The following is a 16,891-nucleotide window of genomic DNA, read 5'->3' on the forward strand; positions in this document are numbered from 1 at the left end:
CAGTGCCCAGTGGTTCACCATGCAGAAAGTACATTTGGAAGTACAGAGAAAGGCCTGAGCACAGCACAAGTCTCCAAGCTTAAAATGTAAAACTTGTCCATCACATTCAAAAACGAACTAGTCAATCAGGATAGTGCTTCCTTTCTGTGCATTCTATGCATAAAAAAGCTGTACAGAAAAGCTATTTATACAAATGTTGATACAGAAGAGGTGCTGCCAGAAACAAAAAAAGAAAACCGGCAATCCTGTAATTTTAGCTAGTAAGTGAAAGCTTTACATTAATATATTAATTTAAGCACTATATAGATTTTCAGAGACAGTCCTCAGACTCTAGTACATGCCACCAGTAAATAAAGACTGTAACACTGTCCTGTCAAGCAACAAAAGCCTTATTCTATAGTGTTTGTAATGTAAGAGCGCACTGCTGTAACACTTACACTGACGCAGGTTTTGTCAGGGTTTTCTGGGGGTGTTGCAAATGAAGAAAAGCTAAGAGCAGAGTGGGTGTCATGCACAGCACTGCAAGTCATTACACAATACAGCGTGCGGCAGCTTTATGTTTCGCAGACAGACCTGCCTGAAGAAGCCAACAGAGGAGAAGATTGTGACTTAAGCATCGGGAGGCGTCCGTTTCTAGGGTTTTGTGGCAGCAACCATTTGGTTTATATCAGTAGCAAAAAAAGAAGAAATCTTAATTATGGTGACAACATCTTGCTAGGGATCCCAAGAATTTTTGAAACATCAAACCTACAAAACCCTTTGATAAGCTTAATGACTTGAGGTTAATATGGCTGAGATTAATTACTACAACTATGTTCTGAACTGCAGAAACTGCCTGTAACATTTATTTCCATTGCTTTATCCCGTAAGCAATTAGGAATATTTGACAAGAGACTTGGAGCTTACATAGATCATTAAACTCGAAAAATAAAAATGAGCAAAACGAGCTCCTCTCTTCTGCAAGGTGTAGTGCACACTTGTCCTCTTTCAAACAGCTGTTAAAAGAAGATATTTAAAGCAGTGATCTATTTTCCACAGCTATGTGCAAGAATTAGAACCAAGACCGTTCACCACAGATAGGCGAGTTGTGACCTTGCACTACTCACTGACATAACACTACATCAGATTTCAGAACACAGGCAAAACACCCCTGTACGGTGCACAGCAAGTACATCAGAATGTACCATGTCAGGCAGCCACTATGTTGTCTAATCAGTTGCTTACTGTACATCAGACAGGGGGTGCATCTAAGACACTGAGCGTCCTAGGATTAAAAATGACATTTACAGCAAAAACAATTTCACAACAATCAATGCAACAGTCACACTGTACCATGTTTATTCCTTTTCGGAATTACACAACATTTTGTGAGGACTTTTGTCCTCATGAAAACCCCAGGATAGGAACACATGCCCCTTTTTTAACATCACTCAATAACCTTTCAAGGCATCATCAAATATGCACTGCTTCTTTCATTTAACATGTGCACTTCTGATTTTTAATCCCTCTCAATTTTCCTCAGCACTCTGGGGATTGTGTCCTTTTCATTTGCATGCTCTGACAAGCAGTACTAAAGGTAAAACCATCCACACTTTATAATCCCTTTTCTTCAAGTGCTAAAAGATTTAATGCTCTAGTAATATACACCTGATCTATTGGACTGTTTACAGCTGTGTAATTTGCGTATCATTACATTAAGGCTACAAGACAGACCCATGCGAGTAAAAAAAAAAAACTATTTACTTACCTTATGTCTGCACTTAAGTACCACTCCATAGGCTCCTAGAAAATAAGAATAAGGGTATTTTTTACATTATTAGACACAAGCACCACAGACACAGCACATTACTACAACAGAAACAACGAGTATCTTCCTTCTTCGTATGGTGTATGGCTTTCAAAAAAAGAGGCAAGCTTGAAGAACTAGTTACAAATTATATAAATATTTGCCAGCAGGCAGTGAAATTACATCTAAAATAAAAATAAAATTGCATTTTTTGATTCATTTCAGGTTTTCATCATAAAACAAAAGGTTTGTGCAGGTCTCTAAGATTTCATTTAAAACAACAAAAATAAACAAAACGAAGGGAGCCTGGAATTGCTTGGGACTTAAAAAAAAAAACTCCACAATGCATCACGGTCCCATCCTTCACACTTCATACCTGCAGACATCTCTACAGCTTCAATAGGGAGTATTTTTAGAAGTTTCTCTGGGCAGTAACTGCAGTAGGCATGGCACTCCTCCATAGCTGAAATGCCAAAACTGTCTGGCTCTATATCATGCTTCCCTTCAGTGACCATACAGCTCCAGTTTCAAAGGCTTTATAAAAATTGGGACATGTTTGGAAGTGTGTATATCTACACAGAGAGATGATCAGATGAACTGTAACAAAAGCTCACAATTTAAATGTGAAAGAAAATCCAAGATATCTAGTTAAGGCCAGTCTAAAAGCACACAGCTTTAACGTGAATGAACCAATGGTAGCTATATGTAATAACATAATATTATTTTGATAGATAAGGTGGATTGTGATGTTTTAAAGATATCTTGGGATACAAAGATAATTAAATGAGATCACATGTAAGCCAAAGCTATGAAGTAACTTACTGAAAACACCTTGCCCTTGAGCGCATTCTTCACTCAGTTAAAAAAAAAGAAATCTGTTCTCCCTGGTCACAGGGAATTGATAAAATACAGTGTCTCCAATATAGTAAACATTCTATTGCTCATATTACCAGGAATGCAGCAAATCTATTCCATTGCTTCTTCTCTAAATGGGATATGTGTTATGAAGCAAACAGCCAACTGCAGTGCAGAATAACGGCTCCTAGAAAAACCACTGGGCTCAGCAGCATAATAAAACCATCTCGGAACAAGAAAAACACAGTTTAGACTTCTGCACTCACACCAAGCTTTTTGGTTGACTGAATTTCCATACTTTACCCAGTTCACCACAACGGTCCAGCATTTTAATAAACTGCCACTTAACAGAAAAAGAGCACAGTTTAAAAACTGCTTTCTGAACTCACAGCTCTAAGCTAAACATGGAGGCAATGTGAATCTGGCAAAACCTGTGCTGTATATACACCTTGTGAACTGATGACGGACAAAGTGAAAGAATGCTGGTCAAGTAGAAGAATAACGGTCCCAGAATATCTGTGATGACTTGATCGCAATTTTAGGGATAAAAGATAGCATCTTGTTCCACGTATTTTGCAGATATCTTTATATCTGCAGATATTTCCAGTATCATTATCACAATGAATTATGCAGATCATTTATATTTCAAAGCATTCCACATTATGCAAACAAAGATAAAGCTAGAGATGCATACCACATAGAACAGACTCTCAGTTCCCTGGCAATTATCTTAATTAAGAAAGTGGATAATCCAAGGCGATCCTTTTGAAAAATCGCTTTAAAGATTAAAACTCTAAATAAACAGCTAGAAGACATAATAAATTAAGACTGAATTAAAGCACTTCACAAACACCTGTTCTTGACAGCAAAAAAAAGCCAAAGTATTGTCACATTCCTGATCATTTAATCTTTCTGACGAAAGTCAGAAAGAAACACTCATTTGTTTTTAGTATATCCAGAACAGTTTCAATCAAAAACACACAGAAAGAAAAACAAAACAATGGGAGTCTGTTTGTAATTTCAATCACCTTGAAAAAGAAAAAAAAACTTTACATTTATATTTCTCTATTCTTGTTTCCCCTTGTGAAAAAACTCCACAACACCCGAAGTAGCCATTCACCAGAGAGTTTTCTACTTTGCCACGGAGTACAATTCCCTCAAATTTCCATTACCATCCATCTGACATTTGAACTCTACACTAAATAGCTTCAGCTAAAAAAAACTTTTGAGTTAAACAGGTATACCTTAGCAGAACCTAATTCTATTGTCTTATTCACTCCCAGAGAGTGGGAAACAGAGGGCTTGTTTCTTAATTCAGTACTTTCTTCTGGTTCATTCAGTGCCAGACAGAAAAGTAAATCCAAACACTTTAGCTCCATAAGCTTTCGCTGGTTCCTGTACAACATCAGAAGTTCTCAATTTTCTGTTTCTGCTTGAGCACTCCTAGCATAAAATTTATTTCTTTAGAAGACGTTAAATTAAGCAATATAGCAAGAGATGTCCTTCTAATTACGTTCAAAATCACTGTATCTAAATCTAAAAGATTACCCAAGATTCTATTGTAGCATTTTGTGACTGCTGAATTCCATTGGCCAATAATATAGTTAACACATTGCAGGGGTAGTCGGCTACGGAGCTTCCAAATCCATTCCAGTGCAGTTCCCGATCTAAAAAACTGGGCGATTACACAATTGCATTAAGAATTATTTCATCCAAAAACCAATTAAAGAACCAGATATAGGAAAATCCTGTATTCAATAATCACAGCCCAATCAATCAAGCAGAGCAACAAAACTTGCAGCCAAAATCCATTCATGATTCCTGTAGTTTTAATTTGTCAAATTCACAATTTCTGGAAATTGCACGCAGACTTTCAGAAAATGCCTGAACTCAATTCTGTAGAAAAAGTATCTAAGAAAACAGTGACAATACAGCTAGTATGACTGCCTCAAAGCCCTCAGGTTCTGGGACTGACTTTGCACCAGGGCGCTTTGCTTGTGAGAAGTGTGCTTATTCATTGTTTTTCTTTGAGCGCTTCTTGTTAGTTAGGTTAACTGGCATTGCTAAATTGTTCTCCTGCATGTGCTTGCTCTTTGACAGACTGGTGTCTCAGTGGGCAGGTGTTTCTGGGTGACTGTGACCCTAACCAGCAGTAATCTGCTTTCTGATAACAGATGGAAATACACCAATAACTGTATTAGTCATCAATGGTCACAAACTTTACCTACAACTGTTAATCTCAAACACACTTTTGCTTCCTCCTCTCTTTATCACATCACTGACCAGGATAAATATTTCACCTAAGCTCTGTTAATTAATTACAAACATACTTCACACCAGGTGTTGTGAACAGATTGTCTATTGCATCACTCTTTCCTGCTGCCTTCCAGGGCAGAAGGTGAGCAGCTGATTGTCCTTAACTGGTATAACTCATTTATTGCAATGAATGACAGCAATCACGAAAATTCAACTTGGTACCAAAAAGGCTGGTCTGCCAAAGAATTACAAAGGCGGTCTTCAAGCATCGTAAGCACACTGGATTTTTCAGTGTGCTGCTCTATAAAAATTCAAGTCTCATTTCTTCTTAAATCGCATTAGTGGTAGGACACTTAGAGCATCCAGTCCATTATCTCCAGTAAAAAACTCCAATTACATTTGCCAGAAGGGTGGTCTTACAGCCCCAGGGTTAATACGACTTTGGTTCTTTCAATTAGTTAAGGAGAATGTTTTAGAAGTACTGAAATTTTCCAGTTAAAATACTTTATCTACACTGTTATGTTACTCTTTCCAAATGTGTGCTTTAGAATTGTTGTGATCAAAATTACAAAAATTAAATCCCAACAGAGTATTATATGTGTATAACTAATTCTATAATCTTTTATTGTAGACCACAAGACAATTTCTTTCTTCGACTGCACACAGACAGTTGTTTGCTTGTTTTTCATATCTAGAAGAATTTTAGCATACAGTATGATTTTGGTCTGATTGATTTTGATATGATTTGTCTGACAAATATTGAATGCTTACAGCAAGTACTCTTAATATAAAAAAAATACCAGATTTCACTAATTATTATGATATAATATCTAGTTCCTCAAACTACTTACCTGAACAAGCATTATAATGTACCTTTTAATTAATCTAATAATACAGTGAGATATTCATCTTATATCTGTGAGAGCATTTCCCAATCTCTGTGCCATCACATTAGTAATTTAGCATGAACTGTCAAATATGTGGTAATGAACTACATGCCAACCCAGAAGAAAACACCAGAATAAATTTAACTGAACCCGAGTTCTTCATTTCTCCTGGCTAGAAAGCTTGCCAGTTTTGTGCAGCTTCAATTTTTTCCTCTTACTCCATTAATCCAATAATATTAATTATCCACTTTATTAAGTGCCATACTAGAATTGGCATGTATTTTATACAGAAATCTCCACAACTAGCTCTGAAATCCAGAGACAGAAGGAAGGAAGGGGAGAACATGATCCTGTTCATTTCCAACCTGCTTTTTTGACAAACGAGCAGATCGAGAGGCTCAATAACATGGCTGCCTGCAGTAAATAAAATGTGCCGCACTTTTGGAGAGAGAAAACCGGTTTGTGAACTTTGCTCTCATTTTCCTCCCCATACTCTGTTTTTCGGAGGGGAAAAGCTTTTTCCTGTTTACCACGGGAAAAAGCAGCGTTTCACTGAACCTATTAATAATTTCCTTAGCAGATGGGCAGACATGCTGGCTAATTAGTCAGAGTTGAGGAATGGATTCCAGGACAGCCCTGTGAGATACAAGTGAAAGGGAAATGAGGACTAGATACCAGTACTGGCATGGAACCAAGCATGGGATTCTGAATTATCCTGATCTAGGAACACACTCTTACCAACAAGGTGAAAGGGACAGGAGCAACCAGGGGTTACATTTGTCAATTCCATGTGAAGAAATATCTGCATTTATCACGTAGGTAACTGCATGAAAAACATGTATAGTACAGCACGAATACTTTTAAAAACACATTAACAAATGCATAAAGAGAGAATGAGACTAAAAATTAAAAAAAAAAGCTGAGAAAGATGAAATGGGACTAGTGGTCTGAAATTAAAACTATAACGTGCGAAGATTTTTTCATGCTGCAGCAGTATAAGGATTCATAGAAAAAGAACAGCCTGGTAGCTGGTTCTCATTTCTCCCAGTGCCAAAGCAGGACGTCATTATTAACCCTACAGAAAGCACTACAATGTATTTTACCCAGCTATTGGACTACTCATATAATGAAAATATTTTCTCCATGTGTATACATAGAGAGTGGTACCAAATTCTAGACTCCATAGAACTCTATTCTTCAGATAATAAGCAACAAAGAGCTGGAGTGTTACTGGCAGAAACATTTAAACATGCTGGTATGTGTATATTAGATGCCTTTTGTGGAAGCACTAAGCAAACTCACGCATAAACAGACTACCTGGGGCACAGAGAGAAAAATGATTTTCAGCATATCCTCAAAAACTATATATGAGCCCACTGGCATCTTTCTCGGGCCTTTTCAAGACCGTGAAATCTGCTGGACTGAAAAACGTTTCATGTTGTGTTATGTACTGTGACAGCAGGGTTCTGTTGTTTCAGAGCCCTCTGTATTGCTTCGTTTTCTTTTTGCCACATAAAACTGCAGCCGGGTAATTAATGATGTCCGGACTAACGCTTTCCTGAAGTCGAATAAAAGTGTGTTTCCACTGTGTATTTGGGAAAAACAATTTTACAATTTTGTACAATTTTAAATTTTTTGTTGCGCAGAGAGCCATTTATATATATTTTTTCTTACAACCGTTTTCAAATCAAAATCTCCCAAGACAAACTAAATTTTCTTGTAAAACTGTGTATATTATTTTATTATATGTTTTAGATCTACCAAAACCAAGTTTCAAAAGTGGGAAAAGTTAAAACGAAGAAAAGGTTCATTTCAATCCTATTACATACAAATGTGGAAAAGGACTGCATACAGCATTCTATTCATTTAAAATTCTGTTTTATTTACATTGGCTTACCATTTAACTATTAATTTCTTTAATAGGCTTTCTCCAGCAAGCAGGTGAAATGATAACATGGTGTTCTGGCATCAATTATGAAATATTGGCCTTGGATGATTCACAGGTCTCAGAATCATGACAAACAAGTCAGAACCCAGAATCCAGGGCTCAGCCAGTAAGTTATGAATAAGAATTGTTCAGAAAAAGAACAGATTTAGATTTCTTTTGACAGCACATCAATGATTTACAAGTAGAAAAAAAAAATCTTACCTTCACCTACAATCCCAAGGACCTCAAATTTATTCATCACATTACCAATGTCAGGAATCTTCATGAAGACAAATTCCACCAGAGGTAAGGCCCGGGATGTGCAGCTCAGCGAGGGGCGTTAGCAGACGGCATGGGGCAGCCAGGACTGAGGTCCCGAGCAACAGCAAATCCCTCGAGCCCACGGCACACTCCACATGCTCACTCTGCCTAACACAGCAGCTCAGCAAATCCCTGCAAAAGCAAAACACGGAGGCATATAAGAGCCTGGTTCTGTACACTCCAAAACAAGCCCTCTCCGAGAAATGGAGAGGGGACGAGACATGGTTAAATTTTCCATGACGGTCATGACGCCCCAAGGCAAAAAACATTCTAAGGACTAGAACATGGCCCCTTGTTCTCCAGGTTTGGATTTTTCCCTAATAACATTAGCTGCGTTGACCAAGTAGCTGCGAGAAGAAATGGGTTGGGTCTCTGTCAGCTTTTGCCACTTCCAGGCTCTGAATGAGCCTTCTTTAGTGGCCCGATGTCACTAAGAGAAGAGGGGAACCCACGGCGGATATTAACAACCCCCGCTGCTGAGCTGCTGTAGCATTATCAGGAAAGACCTGCTGCCTGTGTCCCTGGATGACAGGGAGATAAAGCTCTGGAATGAATGGGTCTTAAAGAAACAGGTATTTCGTCTTAGAAACGTTTACATATGGAATTGAAGAAAATTTTCCCAGAATTACTTTTCTACATCCTCAAAAAACAATGTATTCGGCAAAAGTCAAGAAATGTAGACATTCCAGCAGTAGTCTTTGAAAAATGTTACCTTCTTATATTATGACAAAGGTACTGTGTTTTTTAAAGCGCGTTCCTTCCACAAACTACATGTCTGAGAGCTTGAAAACCTGCCACCCAAAGTTTGCAATCATTCATCAGACACTAAACTCGCATCCAACATTAAAAGCCGAGAAAAAGAAATGAAGTACTAAGGAGCTAGACTGCTGTGTACTTTGGAAGTAGGACTTATGGCTGCATGACTATGCACATTCCATTTAGTCACTAGAATAGAGACACAACATTCATTTTCATTCTATGGCACTCTTCATCCCCCCATGGATCCTAAAGGGCTTCAGATATAAGAGGCGCACTGAAGTGTAGCACCCATTTGGGTGATATGCAGCAGCTCTAGACAGAACAGATTTGAGTGAAAACGTTAAGAAAGCCAGATTGTCCTATTCTATAGTGGAATGTGGCAAGAACATCAGGGATAACACTCTGCTCTTATGAGTACTGCAATGGGATCTATAATGACCAAGCAGTTAGGACCCTTTAATATCATCTGGAAGGACAGCATCACCTACAGGTACAGTAAGTGCTCCTTGTGCACCATACTGGGACATCTGTTGGAAAAAATGTCATCTGCTGGTTCACCAAGACAAAGTACAGAAAAGGCACAGATCTGCTTAGTTTTTGAGATCTGAAAATATCCAAGGTGGTAACGCTGCCATCAAGATAGCGAACAATAAAGTACACTGAATCTAAATGGCAGGAAAAAGACATGACCACAGTGGCACAAATTAGTATTAGATTTCATCTAACAAATCACTGCTACTAAGCAAAGAGGGGATTTACATCATGCTGCGTTTCAGAGCAGGAACGAACAGCTGTTCAAGATTAATTGGAATCTTATTAAATGCTACGATTACATTTATTCGGTTTCTTTCTTCCTCAGTAAGGAAGATATGTAGTGGCTGAATGAATGAAACCCCTAAGAGGCAGAACAATTCCAATGCAGAAGGCAAACACGAAGAAACACTGGAGATCAAATCGGGGAGGAAAATCAACTACGAAAGCATGCAGAACCCTCACTGCAGAGCAACCAAAGCTCAAATCAATGTCAAACGTTCCGCCAGCCCTTATTTTAGTCATCCGTCTGCTCTGACTCAGCTGCCAGGTGAGACTGCCCATTTAATTGAAAACTCCAGGAGTCTCACTACAAAAGCTCTGGATTTGTCAATCCCTTGTCGTGACCTTCGCTGCTTGATACAAAGATAGAGAAAGGAAGCTGAGGGCACCGATGACTCCTCCAGTGTCAGGAAACTGCCAGCACTGGGGAGAGGAACCTAGAGACTGAGACTGAGCCTTGCTTTGTCCTCCTATTGAAGCTTTTCTGTCAGGGAGTGACTGGAATGATGGTGTTGCAGTATGGGTGCAAATTAAAAAAAACAAAAACCTTTAACTGTAATACTTTACGGTTCCAACTAAAATTGTAACTAGTGCGGTAAAGAATCAGAACCACTGGAGGTGACGGCTGAGGTTCGAGTTTGAATTTTCAGTTACTCCCAGCTTCACTAAACAGGCTAAATTTGAAAAATACACTACATTTAATTAGACCAGGAATATTGGAATACCTCTTAAAACTGGCAAACTAATAACTCAAATTTACCTTCTTTAAAATTTTCTCTTCTTTTGGTTAGAAAAAGAGAAAGGCCCTTGCTTGTGAAAAACTCAAACTACAAAAAAGGAGTATTAATAATTTGATTCTTCATCATGCATTAAGAGAATTGTAATATTTTTTGGTTCTATCCTTACACAGGGTAGAATAAATTCTTATTTGTTGCTCTATTTTAGATGGAAACTGTAAACATGTAATAAAAAGAACAGACAATCTAGCAATGCCATGGTAGCAATGCAGGTTAACAACAGGTTGAGTCCTGCTTCATTTATGAAACAATAATTCGTAACAAATAACTAATTAATAACTATACTAAAAAAAGTCATAAGTCATACATTCCCCACAGGATTCATCAAAGATGTAGGCTACCCATGATGTTGGCTGAGGAAGAGCTTTGCTATTTTCAGTTTACTGTATGCATCAATCCTTCATTGTCTTCTTTTTGCTTTTGAGGCGCTGTTTATTATTTTGTGATCTTTGAGTCTTTTTTAACTTTGAACATTAAGTAGCTTCCACTCTTTAGAATTATTCTTCGATTATTAACCTTTATTATTCTCCATAATCAACAGATTATGAGGCTGATCTAAGGGATATCGGAGCTACAAAGTTGCTTTTTTAAGAGACCTACACTCTCTACAAGATGGAGGTTTAGAAAACGTTTCTCATGCAATGTTTACAAGCAGCAAATGGACACAGAATTGTTTCCATATTGTGACCCACTGAGTCAGGTGCGAGGAAATTCTGCATTTTTCTGTCAACTACTAAAATAGCTTAAGGAAAGATCCAAAATCCAAATGCACAAGACATTCCATAGAAAATTGTGATTGTGTTCAATTTTTGTCAGCGTTAACACATTTGTATGGCCTGTATTTAAACCGTAGGAAGCCCTGCACGTACAGTATACAAGACCGATATTCCCAGAAAATGTTTGCATGCCGCGAAAAAATTGAGCTAATCCCGACTACAAAGCAGAGCACAAAAACTTGACTATTCTTTTTTTCCTTATAGCTGTCTGTGCTTTAGCTAGTCAAATACTTATCTCTTCAAGTTGAAAGGATGTTTCATGAGCAGCTTTGCATGAATTCTGATGTCCCTGAAGAAAAGCTTATTTCTGTCATTTCACCCAGGATCCCTCATTGCTACAGGTATATTTCCCATGAGGAGCGTTCTGTATGATTTCTAGTTAATTTCTTATTTGTCCAACAATTTGCAGGGAGTATGAACTTTGTTCACATACCAGAGTGTAACGCTGTCATCCCTAACCTCCTGTTACCATTGCATGAAACTTGAAGGCCAGACTATTTACCCTTCAAAAATCTAGATATATTTCAATGAACAATAATTTAAGAAAAAAAGAGAAGGCCTTAAGATAAGTGCCCTTTTCACTTTTTTGACTGTCAAATGGTGTGCTTCCAGGCTTATTTGCTATTTTTCTGATTGCATCACATTAAACAGGTTTACAATTTTCACTTTGATCCAAGGGGCTTCTATTAATCAGTTACGGAGGTTGATCTATCTGAGCTATAAAGTTGCTCTTTTGAGAGACCTACACTCCCAACAAGAATGAGTTAGTTCCACGGATTCAAAACTGACTTCAGATTAACCAGTGTAAGGGGTGATATGACAGCTGTGTAATTAGGACCTGCAAAGCTCGCAATTTATTTTAAATGATTGAAAAAGATGCGTTTCATTCGAAACCCTCCAATTTTCTGGTGACACCAATGAAAACTAAAGATTAAACGATCAACACATCGTCTGGTTACTTATGAAAACATCCTTAATATTAGCACACTGACAGTATATCGCAGATAAATTGCAAGACAAAATGTAATTTCCACAGCGAAAACTTTCATCAGTTTTGTCAATATACCGCATGTGAATATGTTTGCAGTGTTTGCTAAGGACATAAACTAGTTTAATTCCCCCCTCCCAGCAGAGACTGAGGTATAATGTCTTTTAAAAATTGTCCTGTCGGCGACTTTCTCTTCGCCCTTCAAAGAACATGCACAACAGGTTCAGCAGTTGGACGACATGTTTACTGCCTCACCACCTTGAGAGATCTGAGAAACGGCGAGCAAACACAAAACAACCACCTTCACCTACAGAGGCAACCGCCACCCGTCTGAGATTGTGTAGAACTCAAACCGTAACCTGTAGCTATGAAAATAAACAATTAGAAAAGTTAAAAACAAAAAAAAATAATGATGATTCTTTAACTCTTCTTTGACAACATGTACCTTAACCAAAGCCAGACTTGCAAAAACAAGAGGTCTATACAGTAAATTGCTGGGCTTTCTGTCCAGAGCCAAGAGCAACCAAGCACTTGTATTTAAATGCATGTGAAAGGAGCACAACGTCTCCAAGTGACACTTTTCCCGAAGAAGGCTCCACAGCCTAAACAATATGCGTTTCTTTTCTTCTCTAAATAAACCTTTACTTGTTCCTGCTGGTGCAGCTACCTACTTGAACAACTTTAATATGGTACCATTAGTTTGGACAATCCCAATTCTGGTGATAAAATGGCAGGGAGTACAGCCTTGCCTTCAAATAGACAGTGACACCAAGGGCAGAGGATGTTCACGGCAACTGTTTCTGCTGTACCGCTGTCCATAACCCGAGGAAAAAGCTGTGCGGAAACAAAGCAGCTGCTTGTCTTGAAGTCATGGCATGTCTGTTTTGCCAAATAGAGGAGCAAGTCTTGCAAAACAACCTCTTTTATCTGAATTTGTCAGAGCACCAAAATTTAAGAGAAAATGCTTGGACAGCTTGAGGTGTGGCTCCAACTTTCAAGCATTTAAGAGATGATGCGTAGCCAAAAGCTGCACTCCCACCAGGTGATTACAAGTTTGCTCTAATGATGTCAGGCAAATGCTATGGCAGTTTCAGAAAAATTACTATTATCAGATTTGTTCATTAGCTCGGCTTGCAAGAACGCAAGACAGATCGGTGGCAAAAAACATCATTTTTATCTTGTTTTGAGAAACCAAGAATGAGAACCTTCCAAAATTCTCAGGCTGCAGATGCAAGAAGAATCACAATAGGCAAAGATCCTTAATTCATTTCCAAAACTGGCATTGGAAAACATTATGAAAATAAACAAAGGACCTGATGTTAATCATTGTACTGACACATTATACTGTTAAGGGCTGTTTTGAAGATAGGATTCAAACCAGCATTAAATGCGTCTCTAGTCTAAAATGTAATGTTAACAGTGATCTCAGCCTGAACCCTGATAGATAAATTGGACATAGAAAAACCACTGAATATTTTGGAACTTTGTTCCATTATTTCAAACCAAATGAGAGAGATTTAAATTAAATAACACCAAACCTATTTAAGTGCATTAGAGATCTATGTGTTTTCCTGCCATGTGGTCAAATACCACTTTTTATAACGAAATTCCATCTAAACTTAAGCTTTAAAATAAATTATCTTCATAATTATAGCATACACAAGCAGGAAACTATGAAACGCTCTAGATCAAGAAATGTGTTTTTTTCCCCCAGCACTCCATCACTGGTCCTTATGTTACATAATGTATACAGCACTGAGCACTCCTCACGGAATCACTTAACTGCTCAATTAATCCAGGTGCTGCTGCTGCTCACTACACTTAGCCCCCCTCACAGACAAACACTTTTCTCTTGCAAGCATGGCTCAGGGTGGCTGTAAAGGTGTAAGACAGGGGTAGTCAACCCTGGCCTCCAGAATCAACACCATTACAGGACTCTGAACCTTGCAATTACCTAAATACTGAACTGAATCTTAATTGCTTAATTAACCCAAGTGCTGATGTTCGCTACATTAAAGATTAGCCAGGGCAAAGACTTTCAATCACCTAAAATCCCAGCACCAAGATTGACTGCCCTTGATGCAAGACGAGACATTAGCTTTCTCCTTCTTCTTTCTGAGCTCACAAGCTCATCCCCCTCCCTCTCCTTCACCACCACGCCTCCTTCAGGCTCTTTGGCCTGTGTCTCCTCAGCCTATAGCCTCTTTGCTGGCTCTTGTGTCCTGTCAAGTCTGCTCTGTCTCACCGGCTACGCTGCCTATGATCTCAATCGCACCAGGCAGGAGAACTGGGACTGTCGGGAACAATTCCAAAACCCACTAGAGACCTCAGAGCAGTGCTTCCTGAGCACTGCTGACAGCTCACACACACTTAAAAGGCCCCCAATAATGTCTCAGTTGTCTCTGCTGACCTTATGGTATCAAAGCATCCTCTTCCCCCTGGTTACAAACAAGTGGATGGGCCACCTGGCTCATTTGTTGGTTAGGAATTAATTGATCCAGGAATCTCACCCCGCTTTTTCTTGAAATAAGTTAGGAATGTCTTCTTCGATAACAATCCTGGGTAATTTACTCCACAGTACCACCACCCTTTGAATAAACTAGTGCCTCATGTTGTCTGTTTTAAATCCACTTCCACAGAGCGTTTTCCCATGTTACCTGGATTTTCTTGAGCTAAAAAAAAAAATGAAATTAATCGCTGCCTGTTTCCGAAATCTAACATACTGTATAATTTAGTGTTGTCAATCATTTATATCCAGACACATTTTAAGAGGAAAATAACCTCCATCTTTTCAATGTCACTTGAATTTAAATCGTTATGGATTTCACAAAGTGAGTGAACATGGTTTAGACTGGTCAATTCAAAACCTGCCCCTGGCAAGGACAAAGCAGTTACAAGATCCCCCCGGAATAAAGTCTTCAGCATGAGAGACAAACCAGAGAATGCTCAACCAAGAGCAAAAGTACTGTACAGAATGGGACAGTGCTGCTGGGGACCAAGACTCTAAATGACAGTATCCACAAAACTGGATTCCTGAAAATCATGATTTGAGAAAAGAGCAAAATACTGATAAATACCGATTAATTAACACGGAAGAAAAGTTTTAATTAAAATGTAGAGGTTACCAGACTACAGCTGTTACAAACCATTATCCTTCAAAACCTGCTCTGAATTAACACTTTACAGTTGAAAGTTGTGATGCTATTAAATTATTAACTTGCGCTCTGCTCTGTGCGGTCAGCAAAGTGTTTTCAATTTAAAAGGAATTCTCAGCTTTAGACTGGCCAATTACATCTCACTTGATGCGTCTCGATTTTTAAACCTTAATATCATTGTACCTAAAACAATTCAGTTTTAACTATAAATATTGAAAACAAGAACTTGAAAGTAAATGCAAATGAACATGTAGGCTTTGCTTTTGTGTTTAAAATACTTATTTGAAGACAACAACAACAAAAAAAAGCTAAATGAACCCGAGGACAGATAAAAGGCTGGCAATTCTTTAACTGAAAGCACTCTAGAGACTACTTATGTAGCAGAGCCTAGTTTTGAGATTTAAGAGTTTTAACTGTATCCAATGGAAATAAGTCACTTCAGAGAAGGTCTTAAAAGAAAATTGTTCGGAACAGCTAGATTTGGTAAACTCCTATTGAACTGTCATGTTTTACCATGTCTATTTGACACTCTTTACAGCTCAAGGGAGCCATCAGAGACATTGCATTTGACAATATTACAACAGGTAATTCAACAGACCTGATAGAAAAATATCCACATTCACACCAAATGACTGAGCTCATTAGTTAGGCGTGTTAAATCATGCAATAGATGTGCCAAAAACATAACTCGGTAAATACAGATGGAGCAAGGAAGACAGAATTAAGTGGTCTTCACATTTCCGATAAAAAAATAACATGATGATGCCTTAATTATCTTCAAAAAGTGAAGTGGTGAGATGCATCTATCTAATGGACTAGGCAAAGATGTGAATCATGCTGTGCAGAAAAGACTGTTCATATTATAATACGTTCATACTGATGGTGCACACCAATATTCTAAACCTATTGGACCTACAATACAAACATCTCATTTTTAAATGTGCCCAGTACTCTGCTCCAGGAACTCCAGAGTAAGGTTTTCAAATCCTTCAGGACTTCACTAAATCCAAGCAACTAGGCCCACTGAGTGACAATTCAAACCAGAGATCTGGAAGACCTTTTCACAAAAGAATTAAGGGGTTTGTGGAACAAGAAACCCAATCAAGCTAAGAAAAACTTGAAATTGCTTGGTGAGATGTTTTTTTGATCAAGTGAGAAACTAATATGGCCAAAACAAAATCTTTTTATCTCTTAAGTTCTTAGGTCTTAAAGGAAAGAAAATATTATTTAAGTGAAGAACTAAAAAAACAAGAGGACAATAGGGTCATACTGTACACAGTATATTATTAAATGTAGCAACACTGGTTACTGACACTTATCCAGCAGCAAGTAAGACAGATCTTTCTGAAATCACCATCATGAGGGATTCGTGTGTGCAGACCTTGAACACCTTAACTGCTGACACTTCAACTGGACGAGAAAACACATCACTAGAATGACTAAAGCAGCAGCAGGCATAACTCTCTCTTTACAGTACTTCCATTTTGTCTGGCATCAGCAATAGAGAAGATACCAGGGCTTGGACATATGTTGGAAAGTGATAATGATTTTTGGAGCACCTGGAGTAGGAC

The 16,891-nt window shown here is 38.3% G+C and overlaps 1 protein-coding gene across 6 annotated transcripts in view; it reads right to left on the bottom strand.

Moving 5' to 3' along the window:
• cdkl5 (cyclin dependent kinase like 5) overlaps positions 1 to 16,891 on the bottom strand; it is a 95,575-nt gene that overhangs the window by 70,743 nt on the left and 7,941 nt on the right. For all 6 annotated transcript variants that reach the window (XM_015363831.2, XM_015363832.2, XM_015363827.2 and 3 more), the window contains exons 2-3: positions 7,934 to 8,164; positions 1,748 to 1,782 (exon numbers count right to left, since the gene is read on the bottom strand). In XM_015363831.2, the coding sequence (XP_015219317.2) occupies positions 1,748 to 1,782; positions 7,934 to 7,997 (99 nt within the window). In that variant the 5' untranslated portion in view covers positions 7,998 to 8,164. The remainder of the gene's footprint in view (positions 1 to 1,747; positions 1,783 to 7,933; positions 8,165 to 16,891) is intronic.

This window comes from Lepisosteus oculatus, chromosome 15 (genome assembly GCF_040954835.1).
Source record: "Lepisosteus oculatus isolate fLepOcu1 chromosome 15, fLepOcu1.hap2, whole genome shotgun sequence".
NCBI classification, from domain to species: domain Eukaryota; kingdom Metazoa; phylum Chordata; class Actinopteri; order Semionotiformes; family Lepisosteidae; genus Lepisosteus; species Lepisosteus oculatus.